Source organism: Paramormyrops kingsleyae, chromosome 22, assembly GCF_048594095.1.
Source record: "Paramormyrops kingsleyae isolate MSU_618 chromosome 22, PKINGS_0.4, whole genome shotgun sequence".
Taxonomy (NCBI): Eukaryota; Metazoa; Chordata; class Actinopteri; order Osteoglossiformes; family Mormyridae; genus Paramormyrops; species Paramormyrops kingsleyae.
Genome location: NC_132818.1, coordinates 9,365,729 through 9,383,645, shown reverse-complemented (window position 1 = coordinate 9,383,645; position 17,917 = coordinate 9,365,729). Strand labels below are relative to the sequence as shown.

The following is a 17,917-nucleotide window of genomic DNA, read 5'->3' as shown; positions in this document are numbered from 1 at the left end:
CGTAAGCTGTATTATACGCTCAGTGATCTTTACCTTCTGTTTCATACAACAAACAACTTTAATAGATATATTGACAAAATACACTTCTGTTATATGGACGACGGGCTCATTCTTTTTTAAGTTACACAAATGTAATAGCTTATTATACTATACTATTATACTACACTATATTACCAAAAGTATTGGGACACCCCTCCAACTCATTGAATTCAGGTGTTCCAATCATTTCCATAGCCACAGGGGTATAATGTCTAGCACCTAGGCGTGCAGACTGCTTCTACAAACATCTGTGCAAGAATGGGTCTCTCTCAGGAGCTCAGTGAATTCAAGCGTGGTACCGTGATAGGATGCCACCTGTGCAATAAGTCCATTCGTGAAATTTCCTCACTACTAAATATTCCACAGTCAACTGTTAGTGGTATTATAACAAAGTGGAAGCAATTGGGAACAACAGCAACTCAGCCACAAAGTGGTAGGCCATGTAAAATCACAGAGCGGGGACAACGCATGCTGAGGCGCACATTGTGCAGAAGTCACCAACTGTCTGCAGAGTCAATAGCTACAGACCTCCAAACTTTGTGGGGCCTTCAGATTATCTCAAGAACAGTGCATAGAGAACTTTGTAGAATGGAGTTTCCATGGCCAAGCAGCTGCATCCAAATCTTTCATCATCAAGAGCAATGCAGTGTTGGATGCAGTGATGTAAAGTACACCGCCACTGGACTCTAGAGCAGTGCAGACACATTCACTGGAGTGACAAATCATGCTTCTCTGTCTGGCAATCCAATTTATGAGTCTGGGTTTGATGGTTACCAGGGGAACGGTACTTGCCTGGCTGCATTGTGTTAAGTGTAAAGTATGGTGGAGGGGGGATTATGGTGTGGGGTTGTTTTTCAGGGGTTGGGCCATACTCACCCATTCTTGAGTGCTTTTAGCTGTATGTTTTTGGTCATTATCCTGTTGGGGGACCCATGACCTGCGACTGAGGCTGAGCTTTCTGACACTGGGCAGTATGTTCCGCTCCAGGATGCCTTGGTAGTATTGAGACTTCATTGTGCCTGGCACAGATTCAAGGATCCCCATGCCAGATTCAGCAAATCAGCCACAAGACAAAACCAAGCCCCTCCATGCTTCACAGTATGTATGGTGTTCTTTTCATTTAAAGCTTCATTTTTCCTTATGTAAACATAGGATTGATGTGACTGGCCAAAAAGCTCAAGTTTTGTCTCATCAGGCATTCTCTCAGAAACTTTGGGGCTTGTCAACATGCATTTTGGCGAATTCCACTCTGGCTTTTTTATGTTATTCTGTTATTAGAGGAGCCCTCCTGGGTCTTCTTCCATGGAACCCATTATTGTTCAAAATGTGACGTGCCTTGCCTTGACCTTGGAGCTCAGCTTGAATGGTTTTGGATGGTTTCCTTGGCTCTTTTTCTACCATCTGCACTATCCTTCTGATCAACCTGGGGTGGCTGTATAACCTTATGTTCAGGTCAAAGGTCACTTCAGACTGACCTCCTTCAAGAACTGTTAAACGGTCTGCTGTAGGATGAGATTAACTCTGCACAGAATACACAGTAACAGCAAACACTTGAATGAAGGTCTTTATTGTCAGAAGCAATTTATTGATTACATTTAATAAGCTAAACATTGTAAAATGTTGATTTTTCTTGAAAATGAAATTAAAACCAGCTGAAATACTGATTATCGATTAAAATACTAATAAAGACATGCTTTTTTTTGTTTGATAATATATTTCTGTGGTTATGAAAGGAAAACGTTAGGGAACAGTTTTGTATACTTAACCCAGAGCAAAGTCTATGGAGTTGAAACAGAGTTGGAAAAAGCACATATTGTACTTTCCTACTACTTTTAACATATATGAAGTTATAAGGTATAAAGTTATACCGCACAAGAAATGGATTTTAAAAACAAAAATTGCAATAAAAATGAAAAGAGACAGTTACCTGGATCTAAAACAAAACAATATAGATCAAACCTGAATGAAAAACCAAAAATGACACAACACTTGATATCCTAAAAAGGAAAGTATAACTTGAGTAAAATGTTGTTGTTTTTTTTTGCCAGAAACAAATGAATGATGATTATATGAAACTAACGACACCCCTTCAATCTGCTGTTACAGTGTATGAGATACAGCTTACAAAGGGTAGGCAGAGTGCAGAGGATACTTTTGGATTTGATTGAACTTTGAAATTTCCATTTAATTTCTACTGAATCTATTTTTTGTATTTCCACTGTATTTATACTGCATTTTATTGATTGTAGATCTGATGAAAGTCTCACTGCATTGACAGCCTAGCAGTTTTACTTACGTTGTGGTCACCATCAGCATTAAGTAAAATCTGCAGCTCCTCTTCCTCAACAAGACAACAGAATCTTCAGTCAAATGAGATTGTCTAAGCTCCTGAGTGCTTGTTCTTTTGTAAATGCTCTCCAGTCTTGGGGAATCTCACCATGTCCATGGAATTTTCTGTTGTAATACTTCTCCAGGTCACTTTGAAATCGGCACACAAACCACTTCCAGTATGGCAGCTCGGAATTATCGGGAGTAATACTCCAGCATGCGTATCTGGGACCAGCTTGTTTGTACTGTTTATACGGACATAAATCCTCATCTCTACAGGTGTGTGAGGGGTAGAATTGCTTATTGCTGGCTACTGCAGTTGTACAAAAATCAATACAAAGACTATCAGTCCCTATGTATGTCCATCCATTGATTCCATTGGTGCGGTGAAAAGGGACTTGATGATCCCCATCATGACCTTTCACTGTGTTGGTGCAGATGGCTTTGCAGAAGGGACACTGCACCCAGCAGCATTCACACAACTGCTTGATCAGAATCTTATCTGGCCCTTCTCTGAATTTCCTCAAACTGATGGAGAACTTTGAAGTAAAATTCTCTTCTACCTGCTCAATGACTGTGCCAAGAGACCTTTCCATCACTTCCTGAAGGAAACCAAAGTCAGTAATATCTCGATGGTTCATACCTTTGATGTCATTTTCTGCAAATCTCAGTTCATCAGTCAGCTGTCTGGAAAAAACCTTGAGCCACATGTTTACATCACCTTTACTCTGTTTGGTTTCTGCCGTTGCTGTGTTTGTTGCATGAAGTAAAGACTGATGTTTCTGTTTAATATTGATTTTGATTAAAGGAAGGATTTTGGAGGTGTTCTTGGTGCGGAGGTACATCTTCACATTATGTTTTATGAAATTTTTGAAGTGTTTCTCTGGGGTGTGTATGTACTCCATGAACTTGTCAAAGTTCTCTCCCTCTGCCAGCGATCTCAGGATGTGCACCTCCATACCTGATCTGTTCCCACTAAAGGCCGGGAAACTGGCCCTCATTTCACCAGCTATATCAATGGCTGTTTTGTCACACACTGCCTGATAAATGGATCCTTTCAGTTTGGTGCAAATGAACTCCGCAAACACTGCCGCTGATGTTGCCCCCTGACAGTAGCTTTTGAAGATGCTGTAGTACTGCGGTTTCATATTGGCTAGGTACATTTCCACATCGTTTTTTCCCTTGAACTCCATGTGAAACTCAGTAAACTTTCTCTCTGCCATTTCACACACATAGAGCAAAATGTTTATGATTAATTCTTTTTTCAACAGAAGTTTTTGGTGTTTTGATTCAAACTCCTTCACTTTCCTTTTGACAGCATGTTGTATTTCCTGAATGTAACTGTCATTGTAGCCCATTGTTGAAACTGGTGTGTTGTTAATGTACGCCTCCATTTCTTTAGCAACGTCATTCAATAGTCTTCGTATTCCATCCTGATCTTCTGGTGTTAGCCCATTGTTCGATGTAGGAGATTCCAGATTTGTATTGTTTTTCACTGATATTAAATCAGTAACTTTTTTAAAGGCGTTTTGAAACCACGCAGCAAAAACGTTTCTCTCTTGATCTTGCTTAACTGAGTGTTCGTCCCTGTCACAAAGATCGTCTGGCTTCTTTAATGATATGCAGGGTGAATAATTTCCTAAGCACAAAATATTTTTGTAGGATGCAGATTTTTTTTGACTGTGTACCAGGCTGCTCTCATTGTCTTCAGATAGGATGCGTAGAACGTCGTCTCCTACCGTAATGCTCTTAATGGGAGTCTTGCCTTGTGTCAGCTCTGAAACCCACTCTGCCCACATTGAGTCAAACTCTTTCTTTGATTCCTCTTCATTGCTCATGTCTTTCAGTTTTAATGCCAGCTCTTTGCTCTTGTTGAAAAGCTCATTCTCATACTGTCTTCTCTTTTCATCTACTTTCTTACAAGCTTCCCTCTGCTGAATAACTTCATCAAATTTTCTTTTTGTTCCTCTAACAAGGTCATCATGAAGCTCACGGATCTTGCATAGAAATCTTCCCTTCCATTGAACCAGGACCTCCTTATCCTGGCTTTCTTCAAAGTATTGATTCATCATTTTCTTAACCTGCTCATAGGACTCCATCAGTTCTTCAACAAGAAATGCTTCGAGCATCATGTCAAAAGTTTCATTTTCAATCCTGTTATGTAGTTTGTTTTCAGTTACCAGCATTGCCCTCCTGAGTGTCCATGTCCATTTCCCATACTCAGTCTCCAGCTGTCTGTACACAGCAATTTCCAAAGTATTCTTAAAACTGAAGACAAAGTTTTCATTCAGGAGAGCATTCCAAAGATCATGGATTCTGATTTTGAAATGTGACACCGTTTTTCCTTTTTTCTGTAACTTTGAAGTATGAGAGAATATTGTTTGCTTTAGGTCCTGGATGTTCTCACTGTAACACGGGTTTGGGGGGGCCATTGGTGGGCTGCCTTCCCAAAGCTGTGCAAAGTACTTGACATCTCTTGTTACATCAAAAGCGATGACATCACTGAAAGACTCCACATCACACTCTTCTTCTTTGGCAGCCAGTTGGGTCATCTTATCGAGCTTCTCCTGCAGACGCCTTTTCCCCTCCATGTTCTTCTCGCTAGCTGTGATGTCTCCCACATTCTGATGAACAAAAACACACCTGGGAGACAGCTTCACTTTTTTCATTCTTAAAAAAGCCTGAACTGCAATCTGAAGAATGTCTTGCATTTCTGCAGGATTTTCTCCAAATATGTTGATCAAGGTTGTATCTCCAAGACCTATGACAAAGGTCGCCAATTCATTGTCATGGTGGAGTGTTTCTTTACCAGCCAACTCCAAAGCTCTTAGGCCCTCTGTGTCAACAACAAGGACATAGTCATAACTTTGCTGCATTTTCATGTCTTCATTGAGTTCCACAAGCTGCATGAAAGCACCGCGTGTGCATCTTCCAGCGCTGACAGCAAACTGCAACCCAAACATTGCATTCAGCATTGTAGATTTTCCGGTGCTCTGAACACCCAAGACAGAAAGAACAAAGATGTGTTTGTCCCCAAGCTGCTTAATGACTTCATTCAAAACAGCATCTATCCAGTTCAGAGGAACATGTGCTGCATCACCGTCCATTAGCTCCAATGGGTACCCAGATATCATGAGTTTTGCAGCCAGTTCAGGTAGCAAAGAAATGTTCCTCATTTCTCCTTTTATTGTTATCTGATCTTTCTGACCTCTCCAGGCTTCATAAATCTGACCAATTTCTCTCAGAAAGTGTTCAATTCCAAAAGTAGCAGCATTTAACTCCTCCGATATGGTTTCCAGTTCCTGTTGATTCATTTCCAATTTCTTTGACGTAGCACGATCTTTTTTTAAAGCCAGAAGAGAGGACCACTTTTGGTCATACTTACGTTGAAGATTTAGCAGTGTGCCTGAGGAATGATTATCCATCAGAATCCCCAACCATTTTAAGAAATATGCTCTTTGATTTGAGTCCAGAGTTGCCAAATTATTGATAAATGATTCCATGAGGTTACTCAGTCCGCAGTCTCTTTGTTTTCTTCGTATTGTTCTCATGTCCTGTTCTACTTTGCTCTTGTGCTTCTCAATGTCTCCATGTAAGCGATACAGATCTTTGTTTTTCTGGCTCCAGTCTTGCCACAATTTTCCCTGACAAGGTAGAAACTCCTCTTTGATTTTGAACAGCTTGGTTTCTTTCAGTTGCTCCAGCAAGTCGAGTGCACATGCCTTCCCCTTTTTACAGTCTTCATTGTCCTCATCCACTTTGAAACCTGACGTCTGCAATGCATCTTCAAGTTTGAAGGCCTGATGTGGTTTAGACAAACTTTCTCTGATGCTCTTTATCAAGTCCTTGAATATATCAGACTGATTTCTATTTTTTAGCCCGATTTTATATTTTCCCTCAGACATGTCAGTTATAGCACTGTCATCATCGTCAAGTAAACATATTAGAGGTTTAGAAGACCTGAAAAGCTCCTCTACAATTACCAAAGCCTTATTATCTTGGGTTAGGTTTGGTAAAAAGACAACATTGACTGAGGCAGATTTGGTCAAAAACTTTTGCTGCAACTCATTTTCTTCCCCATCACCATGGAGATTGCAGAACGCCACACAGTCCCTGAAATTATCAGTATCTTTCCCAGAAGGACAGTACCAAGCAATTTCCACAACTCCATCCATCAACAATCGTTTTTGACTGTTTCCTGGACAGTGTCTGTGGAAGAATGTGTTGTGTCGTTGGTTGATTAAGCCGTTCAACAGCAAAGACTTGGAAGTAGACACTGAGCCTAGCCTGAACACTGAGATCATCGGCAATGCGGCTTTGGAGATTGGCATGGCTTTGCTTGTCACTTCACCGGAGTCTCCATGTGACTTCCAGCTTTTGGTTATTTGCCGAAATGTCCAGAGTGGACATTGTATCTCTTGAGTAGTGGGGTTAATCACAATGAGAGGCAGTGCGTACTGACACTGGGACAGCTTAGTAACCATGTACTGCTTAAGGAAATCATCTGCACAATGAAACACAGCCATCTGAACATCCATTGGGTGGATGCGGTTCTTTTTGTTGCTCTCGTCATCATACACCGTTTTTCTGAAGAGCGCATTAAAAGCAGATGTTGGGGCATCATTGATTCTAGCCTTATCAATAGACCTTTCACTGCATGCGTTACTGTTCTCCTCTTTGACAGTTACATATCTGGCCCTGTAGTCCATCATCAACAATCTCTGCAGAAAAGCATAGGGCAGGTCTTGCTCTGTTCGCGGCTGCTGCTGCAGCAGTGAGGAGCAGCTAATTTGAAGAAAATCATTCGTTGTTAATTTATCTTGTAGCTGAAGTCGCCTCAGGAGCTCCTTAATATCCGGGTCCTCGCATCGTGGACCTTCAGCCCTCTTACTCTCGGTTTGGCCTGCTCTCACTCGGGCGTCCTTTAAAATCAATTACATCATACTGTTAGCAGGAATTTCAAAAATAATGTCACTCTTGATTTCTTTCTTCTGGCCCCTCCAGAAAATAACCCAGAATGATATTTTTCTTCATTAAAACAGTGGAAATCAATGAAGCATCAATAGTTGAAGTGATTGTAACAATATTAATGATTAATTTAGTAAAAATTTACCTTGACTTCAACTGTGACATCTTCAGTGCTGGATGAATGACCTCCTTGCTCTAATGATTTAGAAATATATACTTTTTTAAAAAATGAGACATGACAGATTTGTGAACATTTTAAGTTTTAATTTTCAGTTCTTCTCTGCCCCTGGACCTCTATAACCATCTCATATCTCTATTATAAGCTCCAGAATATCTCCCAAATGTTACCAGCAGGAAAATACAAAACCAGTTTAAATACCTGATGCAGGAGTCTCCTCTTCTGGTGTCTCAGCATGTCCAGTGAAAGGTTCTCGCTGCTCTTCATCTGCTTTCTCCACATTGTACATGTCTATGGTATAGTAACGTTGTGTCTTCCCTGATATCATGATCTCTACCTTTTCAAGCAGCTCTGTGACCAAAGCTGAGTCATTTTTGCTTTGATGACAAGTGTGGTACCTTCCTCCACAATGATCTAGAATTTTCTCAAAAACAGTGTTTCCCTTCAGGTCGTCCACGACTGTGTCCTCCTGTGCATCATCATATGTAAAAACTATGATTGTGAACTCCAGAGATCTTGTTCCAAACGATTCCAGCAGCCAATCCAGTCCACAATTCTCTGTGATTTGACCCAGGGGTACGAGCAGGAGGAAAGCATGGATTTCGTGGTTACAGAGGGAGACCCACAGCTGCTGCCAGTCGACCTTCTGGACGAATTCAGTGTCCCAGAGGCCCAGCATGTTGATCACAGAAAAGCAACGTCCAGAAACATTGCATTTCTTCAGTGTTACCTGTGGGCGCCCACTGATTTCTGGCTGAAACTTCTGATTTCCTAAGGAAATGGTCCCTGATCCAGCCAGCAACATGGTGAGCTCTGCCGTTTTCAGCTCTTCATGTAAAACTGCTGCAATTTTAAAAGGGAAACTTCAAGTTAATAATAATTTAATGCAAACATTTGCTATGCTCTTAGCTTAATCAAAATAAAAAAGCAATAGATTTAGATAGTAATAAACATGGTGCTTTTGTTGCCGTCTGCCTAAATTATAATGTACTAGCAGATTCTGTTGAAAAGGTAGAGAACAACCAATGATGAACAAGTTTATATCAGAAAAAAATCCTTTAAAATTTTCATATTATAAATGTGTGTCAAGGTCAGCCTCTGTCAAGACCCATTCTGTACATCATTTCCTTGTTTGGCCAGCAGGTGTCACTATGTTCTTTTCCTAGTGTGTTCCACTGAGCATCTCCTTCATCAGGGATTGAATATTTTAGGTTCTATGCCCTAGATTATGTTGCGTAATCCCTATTAATTATGTTTCCTTGTGCTTCTGTATAGCTTCTTGTTTTATACCATTGATAGTTGTTCCTGTTTGTATCTAGCTTTGTAATTATGTCCTGTTTCACCTGTGTTCCCTGTGTCTCCAGTTTAGCCTTAGTGTATGGTGTTTGCACAAGGTATTCACAAGCAATCAATCTGTAACAAGCCCAAACCTGTCCATTGTTGAAACCTTGTCATGTATATTAGTGCCTGCCAATGCCTTGTCCCTCTGTAAGTCACTGTGAGCATTATTAGTGCTGTGCATTTGGTCTTGTGTGTTCCCTGTATGTGCAGTTAATAGTTTCTAGCCAGTGTTTCCCTCCACGTTTGCATGTGTTTTAGTTTCAGCCCTTGTGGGTTTTTGTTTCACCCGCCTGCCATTGTTTTGACCCCTCATGGACCCTTTGGTTTCTGTTACTTGTAAATTTGGTTTTCCAGTAAATGTCTTTTTGTCTGTAAGCCGCACAGGGATCACCATCCATGATACCTTAATCATTACGGTGTGTTTGTTGGCAAATGCTTCCTTGTTTAATCTTATTATGAGTCCTCCGTTCAGTCCTACTTGGGAGGGTGACGTAAAAAATCACTTAAATGTCCATATTCACTTGAACATTATGGAAATCATTATACATTAATAGATGTAAGATGCATGACGGGACTATTGTCTTGAGTCTTTGAAGTTTATTTGTATCATGCCATGTAATTATTGGTCTGTTAACTAGTCCACTGTGATGCATTCTCACCATTTTCATTTGATGGTTGTACATCAGGATACTTCCCATCAGCCATCTCTTCCACTTCAAGGTTTCTCTGCAAGACACAAGGAGATTCTCATTTTGTCAGATTAATTTGCTGATAAAATATTTGTATGATGGCTCACGTTTTACTACAAAATGAATATAAAAATACAGAAAGATGTTTTAATAATCTAGGATGACCTGAGGCATTACATCAAATACCAATCAGCCATTTTAGTAGTGGTTTTTTCCAAGTTTGCCAATGTCCATTTTTCTAATATTGTACATTTAAGAGCAGCTCACTGTGTTTTTGTTTTGTCCTTTTACTTCCTCTTAGTTTTTCATGAAGCATGTAATATCCTGGCTGAGTTGGAAGGGATGCTAGTTCATCTATCATCTATCATCTCATGGGGACATCCAGAGATTTTAAAATAGGAGAAACCCCTTCAGATTCATGCTCTGCAGGACTGCCTGACATCCTGGATCTCAATTGGATATTTTTATCTTGAATTTTTTTGGTCAATCATTTTTTCTGTGCACAAGCTTTGAGAGTCGAAACTGACTTTCCAGCATAATCACTGGGGGAAAAAACAATAAAATTCGTACTTGTTTAAGAACCTTTCTTTTTTAACAAACATTCTACATTACATTTTTAAATTTAACCTAAGTTAACAATTTTGAGATATCACTATGCTCATTTTAGCTAATGTATTTAACAACGGATAGTGATAACGCAGGTTAATGTGGAGCGGTCTGGTTGCTCATACCCCTGGCCTGCAGGGGGAGATCAAACGCCAATAGTATCCCTTAGTTAAGTTGAACTCTTTATTAACCCTTTCCAGCACAAAAAAACATGAACGTCAATTATACTGAAGTGTAATAGAACTTCAATTACATTGGCATGATTGAGTCACAATCCGTTAAATCAACATTTTTTTTCTTAAAAGAATCAAATTTTGCCATCATGATATTGTCGTGATTTTATTTAACTTCTTTGACCACTATTACTACCCGGCGCCATAAAGGGGTATAAGCGATAGAGACCCTAAAACAAATTGGCACAGAATTTAATTGGGGGTCTGTTAAATGTTGTCAATAGATGGCGCCCTTGCTTTTTATGTTATATAAGTTTCATGTATGGGTCTTCTTTTTTGAGTTGTACTATGAAAGTGAGAGACACGGTTGATGGCGGTGCGGTATGTTAAAACAATTATTAGATGATTATTAGAGAATAATAGACATACTGTTTGAGAGTCTGTTGAGTTGCTCTACATGAAACACACCCAGGAAGAGGGTCAAAGAAATTGTGGATTCATCCTTCGTAAGTTGGAAGAGCTGCGCGTCTAATTGCTCACCAGAACCTAATATCTCAGTGGCTGGGTCCCTGCTACCCAATGCACTTAAAAATGCTGCTACTGTACGTACCAGTGCAGTAGACTTGTTTTTCCCGCACGTCGAATGTTTATCAGAACACACATAAAGCCATAAAACTATAACAGACAAATACAGTCATGCAGTATAGTTCACGTAATAAGTTACTAATTTTTGTGTCTCAAGAATGACTGCATTGAGGATTCAAATAAGATTAAACAAGAATTCATGTAATTTTATTCGTCTTCCACACCACTAGTAATTGCTCAAGCTTTGATTAAAAACATCGTCCTCGGACACACTACGTAGAATGGAGAAATGGACAGAGGGCGCTGTCCACTGCAAGTAGCGTTAACGACATTCGGGAATACAAGACCAAAGTTTCGGTTTTATTTATTCAGAAACAAAAGTGAAACCACTTTGTGACATTCTAAAACCTATATTTTATATAACTTTCAGTAGCATATAGAAAATGCACTGCAGTATGTGAAAGAAACCGTTTATTGTGAATTTTGAGTTTTTTCTCGCAATTTTGTTTAATAATATAACGTAAAGTAGGCTACCTGTAATAAACTACCAGAAATAAACGGTAAATAAGGTTTTACGCAGAAAATAAACAAGGAAAGCTTTGATTAGTTCTTATAATGCCCATATTCCATTCACGCATCCGATTTATATAACTTTTAATTTCTAAACGTTTTAATGATACCTAGCGCGCAGCCGCATACACTCAAGCACATAACAGTACGTAAGTCTTCAGAGAACCGGTTTAACGACAGAGTGAAAAGACTATGTATGTAGAACCGTAATCCGAATAATAAAGATTGAAATTTTCATACGACAAAAATTAAAACGACAGATAGATAGATAGATAGATAGATAGATAGATAGATAGATGTAATTACGTAATTAACCTATAAACAATGACTGTATTCACCGACATCAGCAACTTCTCAGTAGAAGGAGATGTTACACTCTACCCCTCCAATCATACGTATCATGGAGGAGAGGGGAGGACTGACGGTAATAGTATCCGTTCAGTTATTTATTAACTATATCAGGCAGAGAAAACTTCAGTTATAACTTAAATTGTTTTGGCATGAATGGGTCAAAAGTCATTCCGTTCTTGCCTCCCCTGACGTCATCGCTCCATTTAAAGGCAAAGTCGCTTCTCCAGTGCAGCAGAAGCGAACGCTCGCTGTAAATTCATTTTCTTGCCTTAAACCGACTGAAAAAACTCATTAGTTGTTTATTATGCCTTTTTACATTAGAACCTTAAGTTATCATTCACAACCTCCTGTAATTTGTCACAAATGTGACGGTAACTTTTTCATTAAAACGCTACAGTAATGCTTTTCCTCTCGACAATGCTCGTCTGTGCAAATACAGTCGCTTTCAGTCGCAAAAAGGGACTGATTTAGTTGAAAGGTATTTTTGACACGTTGTTGAATCCATTCGGCTGAAAATGTTCTTCTATTCTGTCGTCGTATAATATAATACGGCGTTTAACTTAATACTCAGCACCGTCACTCCTGGAAATCAGGTAACATCGATCCACAGAACAAAAGTAATCAAAAGTCACCAAAATTTCACCACTCACTCTAAACCCCGTGTGTACATTACAGCTAACAAGTCGTATTGCAAATCGTCCATCCATAAGGAAAGGACTGGGGGGGGGGGGGGGGGGGGGGGCATTTTATAGCAGGCCACCTTGCCACAGAATACCCCCCCCGTCTAACTCTGGCTGGGAAACTGCTACATGCACCAAACTTGCACCAGTCACTCATATTTACCCCTTATTTATGCTGTATGAATTACTTTGGGCTGGGCCATAAGGCTGAGATTCTAGCTGGGGGGGCATTTTATAGCAGGCCACCTTGCCACAGAATGCCCCCCCCTGTCTAACTCTGGCTGGGAAACTGCCACATGCACCAAACTTGCAACAGTTACTCATATGTATCCCTTATACATGCTGTATGAATTACTTTGGGCTGGGCCATAAGGAAAAGATTCTAGCTGGGGGGGCATTTTATAGCAGGCAACCCTGCCACAGAATGCCCCCCCCCTGTCTAACTCTGGCTGGGAAAATGCTACATGCATCAAACTTGCAACAGTTACTCATATGTATCCCTTATATATGCTGTATGAATTACTTTGGGCTGGGCCATAAGGAAAAGACTCTGGGGGGGGGGGCATTTTATAGCAGGCCACCTTGCCACAGAATGCCCCCCCTGTCTAACTCTGGCAATTACTCATATTTATTCCTTATTTATACTGTACAAATTACTTTGGGCTGGGATGTAAAGAAAGTTTCAACTCTGATTGGGACTGTAAGATATGTAAAAATAGAAGAAAAAAAACAGAATTTCATAAACTTTCTCAATAACTCTGTTTTTAACCAATAAGAATACAATTAACAGTAATGACAAAGAAAGAAAGAAAGAAAGAAAGAAAAAGAAAATGAGACTGGATATAGCCACCACCCTCCTCCAGGAATCTGGTCTAAACATGTGGACATTGTTTACAGGAAGGGCTAGAGCCATCTCTATTTTCTGAGACGGCTAAGGGTGTACTCACACTAGGCACGGTTGCTGTGAACCGGGCCCGAGTACGATTGTCCCCCCTCCCCACTCCCCCTCTGGCCTGCACTCACATACGGTTTCAGCATTCGTGCCGGAGCACGCTTACGTCATTATGGTGCGACGGTTTCAGGGTAAACGGGAAGAGCGGCGCTCCCGCTGAACGCAATGTAATCCATCGTTCTGGTTACTTTGCAGGGTTCCAAATAAGATTTTCAACTTGATTAGAAGTTTTCAAAAGTTGCAATTTGATTAGCAGTTTTGAAATTTGATGAGCAAGTTTTAAAAATGACCATCGGAAAACTACTACATGAGCGTCGTAAAGTACTTACGTAAATTTTTTGTATTAAAATTAATTAATGATAACTTTGTTGTTCAGTTTCAGAACTTTTTTCCAAAATGTAATGCTCTGGATAGTCAATTTTATGAATAAAGAATAAAAAGTTCAAATTAAACATTTCTTTATGTTTCTTTACCCCGACTGAGAATAGCGAGTAGAGCGTAAGCCTGAAAAACAAATTCGGCAGCGCGGTTATTTGGACAAGATCGTCAATAGCGCTGCCAGCGAGTATCGGGGGATCGGGGCTGGATTTTTTCACTTTTATGATTAAAATTCTAATAAAATTAAAAACTGGATATTGATTAGCGAGGGCTGCGAATCATTTTAACGGGAATTAGGCAATTGTTTCGCAGGTGGGTGTTTTTACATCGCAAACTGCGATGCGATACCGGCTATTTCGAACCCTGCTTTGTTGATAGTAATTTTGAGTCGTTTGGTCTGCGATGGTCCACAGCCCTCTCACAGCCTGTTGCTAAACGGGTCTATCGCTTTTGTGGCACGAAAATTTTCACGTTATCGTGCTGCTCGTATGAGAAGGTTTACAAGGTACCAGCTGAAGTGCAGCAAGGACTTTGCAGCTTTGATTACCGACTACAGTTCCCGTACATCGACAAGGCAAAAAATAATATACTGAAATGTCATTGAATACAATTGAAAAGTGTATTATGAAATTTGTAATACAATGTTTATAATGTTTTTTGTAATGATGACAGTAGCGTTCTATAGCTAATAATCATGTAACTTACTATCACTTGCTGGTTAATATTAGCTACATTAGCTCTTGTATTAAGACACCTGTATTCAATGGGACACATCGCTATTATGTGTGCACTTGAAAACTACTTTGTTGACAGCCGTCACGCGTCCTGTTTCGCGCTCCAGCACGGTTAGCGCTCACACTACACGCGAACCGCGCCCGAGTCCAACTGAACCGCGCTCTGGCACACCTCTTCCAAGCGGGCCAGGGACGGCTAAACGAACCGCGCCCGGGCGCGATTCGGAGCACTCACACTAGTCAAACGAACCGCGCTTTGGTGGTCAAACGCACTCGGGCACGGTTCAAACTGCCTAGTGTGAGTACACCCTCGGGTCCTTCAACATCTGCTGGACGATGCTGCGGATGTTCTACGAGTCTGTGGTGGTCAGTGCCATCATGTATGCTGTTGTCTGCTGGGGCAGCAGCCTGAGGGTCATGGACATTAACAGACTCAACAAGATGGTAAATGGTAAATTAAGAAGGCCAGCCAAGTTGTGGTAGTGGAACTGGACTCTTTCAATACGGTGTTGGAGAGGAGAACATTGTTCAAAATAAGGACAATACTGGACTTTCCTTCACACCTGCTCCACTATATGCTTAGTAGCCACAGGAGCTCATTCAGCAACAGGCTAAAACTTCCATGCTGCACAACTGAGAGACACAGGAAATCATTCCTGCCAGTCGCAATAAAACTGTTTAACTCACATATCTGATCACTCAAACCACAAACCTAAACACAATCACCTTAAATAACCATGTACACTGTGTATATGTTTGCTGTAACAACCCAGGTACTATGCAAATCATGTTTAAAATATGCCAATGTTAATATACTTGCTGCTATAGGTTTTATTTTTATTGGTTATTTTATTATTTTAATTTAATTTTATTACTTTATTGTTCTATAGTTCTATCTAAATCTCTTCTATCGTCTGTACATAACTTTCCTAAATCTTTTATTTTCAGCAGGAGTTTGTTTTTGTAATGTAAGAGAAAGTAGCAAGCCAATTCTGTAATTCTGATTCTTTTTTGATGGTCATAGATAATCCCTTTATGTTTAAATCAGACATGAATTAAAAAGAACTAACATAATTAAATGTAGCATTTTAAGATCATATGTAGAAATAATATTTAAGAAACATTTGTTAGTATTCAATGTTTATAAAATACTTCTAGGTTAATATTCAACCTCTTTTTGTTTTTGCAGACAATCTCAGCAGTGTGTTACTATTGTGGTAGCGATTAAATTATAAATTCGAGGGACGCTTGTTGCATGTCATCTCACCCCTCTCTCTTCCTACCATTTGCAGTCACTCTCCACTATCCTTTGTGTAATAATGCAATTAAAACACACATAAATATGTATGTTTGTGTGTGTGTGTGTGTGTGTGTGTGTAAGAGAGAGAGAGAGAGAGAATGTATATAAAAATTGTTCTGATAAATCAGATTACACTCTGCAATGCAGGCTTGGTGTTAACATTAGTCTAGGTGTGTTCAGCATCCTTCAGTGGAGAAGGACTACTTGTGCCCAGTATGCACATGAATACTGGCCAGCCACTAGGCAGTAGGGTGCAATGCATGCATCCCCCATGGCGAATCTCGTGCCTCCCCACTCGTGAAGATCATGTAAAAAAAATCACGTAATTTAATAATTATTGCACATAATGTTGTGTTAATTTGATTTAATTTAATTTGATTACATTTTTTGTTAATTTGTGTTAATTTAATAATTGCTCCACATAATTTTATTTATTACGAATGTCATATTTCTTTCTTTCTTTCTTTCTTTGTCATTACTGTTAATTGTATTCTTATTGGTTAAAAACAGAGTTATTGAGAAAGTTTATGAAATTCTGTTTTTTTTCTTCTATTTTTACATATCTTACAGTCCCAATCAGAGTTGAAACTTTCTTTACATCCCAGCCCAAAGTAATTTGTATAGTATAAATAAGGAATAAATATGAGTAATTGCCAGAGTTAGACAGGGGGGGCATTCTGTGGCAAGGTGGCCTGCTATAAAATGCCCCCCCCCAGCTAGAATCTCAGTCTTATGGCCCAGCCCAAAGTAATTCATACAGCATAAATAAGGGGTAAATATGAGTGACTGGTGCAAGTTTGGTGCATGTAGCAGTTTCCCAGCCAGAGTTAGACGGGGGGGCATTCTGTGGCAAGGTGGCCTGCTATAAAATGCCCCCCCGAGTCCTTTCCTTATGGATGGACGATTTGCAATACGACTTGTTAGCTGTAATGTACACACGGGGTTTAGAGTGAGTGGTGAAATTTTGGTGACTTTTGATTACTTTTGTTCTGTGGATCGATGTTACCTGATTTCCAGGAGTGACGGTGCTGAGTATTAAGTTAAACGCCGTATTATATTATACGACGACAGAATAGAAGAACATTTTCAGCCGAATGGATTCAACAACGTGTCAAAAATACCTTTCAACTAAATCAGTCCCTTTTTGCGACTGAAAGCGACTGTATTTGCACAGACGAGCATTGTCGAGAGGAAAAGCATTACTGTAGTGTTTTAATGAAAAAGTTACCGTCACATTTGTGACAAATTACAGGAGGTTGTGAATGATAACTTAAGGTTCTAATGTAAAAAGGCATAATAAACAACTAATTTGAGTTTTTTCAGTCGGTTTAAGGCAAGAAAATGAATTTACAGCGAGCGTTCGCTTCTGCTGCACTGGAGAAGCGACTTTGCCTTTAAATGGAGCGATGACGTCAGGGGAGGCAATCCGTGGCAGGGGGGCAGATTAGGGCACAACAGAGGCCTCCACATCAAGGACAGCAGATCACATTAAACACATCATGTTACAACTTGTTTGCTGCTTGATGCAAAAGAACAACTCGCCCTGTTGTCATTTTCCATTGCTAATCTATAAGAAAAGTGTTTTACGTACTTTACTCCGATTTGGGGTTTCTGGATACACGCAGTTTGTTGCCAGTGAGTGCCATGCAGTCTTTGCATGCACAGTTATGGGGACTGTGATAACCAGCTGGGTTCAGATCAAGCTTTTTCATACCGTCATGCGGTCCGGACATTATACAGCAGTAATCCTAATATGAATTTTCAAAAGCAATGTTACTTTGCAATATAGCTTTGATTTTTTGAAATTCCAGTGATTGGATTCGCTGAGCATGGAAGAATTTCGTAAAAAAGTTTACCGCTTCTGCTTTTGCATGAGCTCTGCATGCGGATTCCAAGCCAATCGTAACCATTTTCATATTCGCTGTTTAAATAAGGCATAGATGGGCTTGTGAAAAATGTATTAACTCCTTTTTGCTTTATAAATATCGCAATATTTATCGCAGACAAATCACATAGGTATATCTGGTATATCATTCAGCCCTAGT

The 17,917-nt window shown here is 39.8% G+C and overlaps 1 protein-coding gene across 5 annotated transcripts; it reads right to left on the bottom strand.

Annotated features, from left to right (window-relative positions):
- Positions 1–1,589: 1,589 nt before the first annotated feature.
- On the bottom strand, positions 1,590–11,906 carry LOC111853184 (interferon-induced very large GTPase 1-like). Of its 5 annotated transcripts, none has more exons than XM_072704716.1 (5): positions 11,793–11,906; positions 9,514–9,580; positions 7,715–8,356; positions 7,481–7,530; positions 1,590–7,289 (listed from the first exon to the last, which is right to left on the bottom strand). In XM_072704716.1, exons 2-5 carry the CDS (start codon positions 9,557–9,559, stop codon positions 2,406–2,408), a joined length of 5,622 nt encoding a protein of 1,873 aa, XP_072560817.1. In that variant the 5' UTR covers positions 9,560–9,580; positions 11,793–11,906; the 3' UTR covers positions 1,590–2,405. The 5 variants fall into 5 exon arrangements, with proteins under 5 accessions (XP_072560817.1, XP_023685607.2, XP_023685611.2 ...); XM_023829839.2 differs by having other exon boundaries at positions 11,816–11,906; XM_023829843.2 differs by having other exon boundaries at positions 11,820–11,906.
- Between the last annotated feature and the right edge of the window lie 6,011 nt (positions 11,907–17,917).

Bases quoted from the DNA above. Each gene is read 5' to 3' on its own strand.
- LOC111853184 (XM_023829839.2), bottom strand. The intron at 8,357-9,513 runs GTGAGAATGCAT...TTAAAATTGCAG, and splicing joins ACAACCATCAAATGAAAATG to CAGTTTTACATGAAGAGCTG. The intron at 7,531-7,714 runs GTATTTAAACTG...CTAAATCATTAG, and splicing joins AGAGGAGACTCCTGCATCAG to AGCAAGGAGGTCATTCATCC.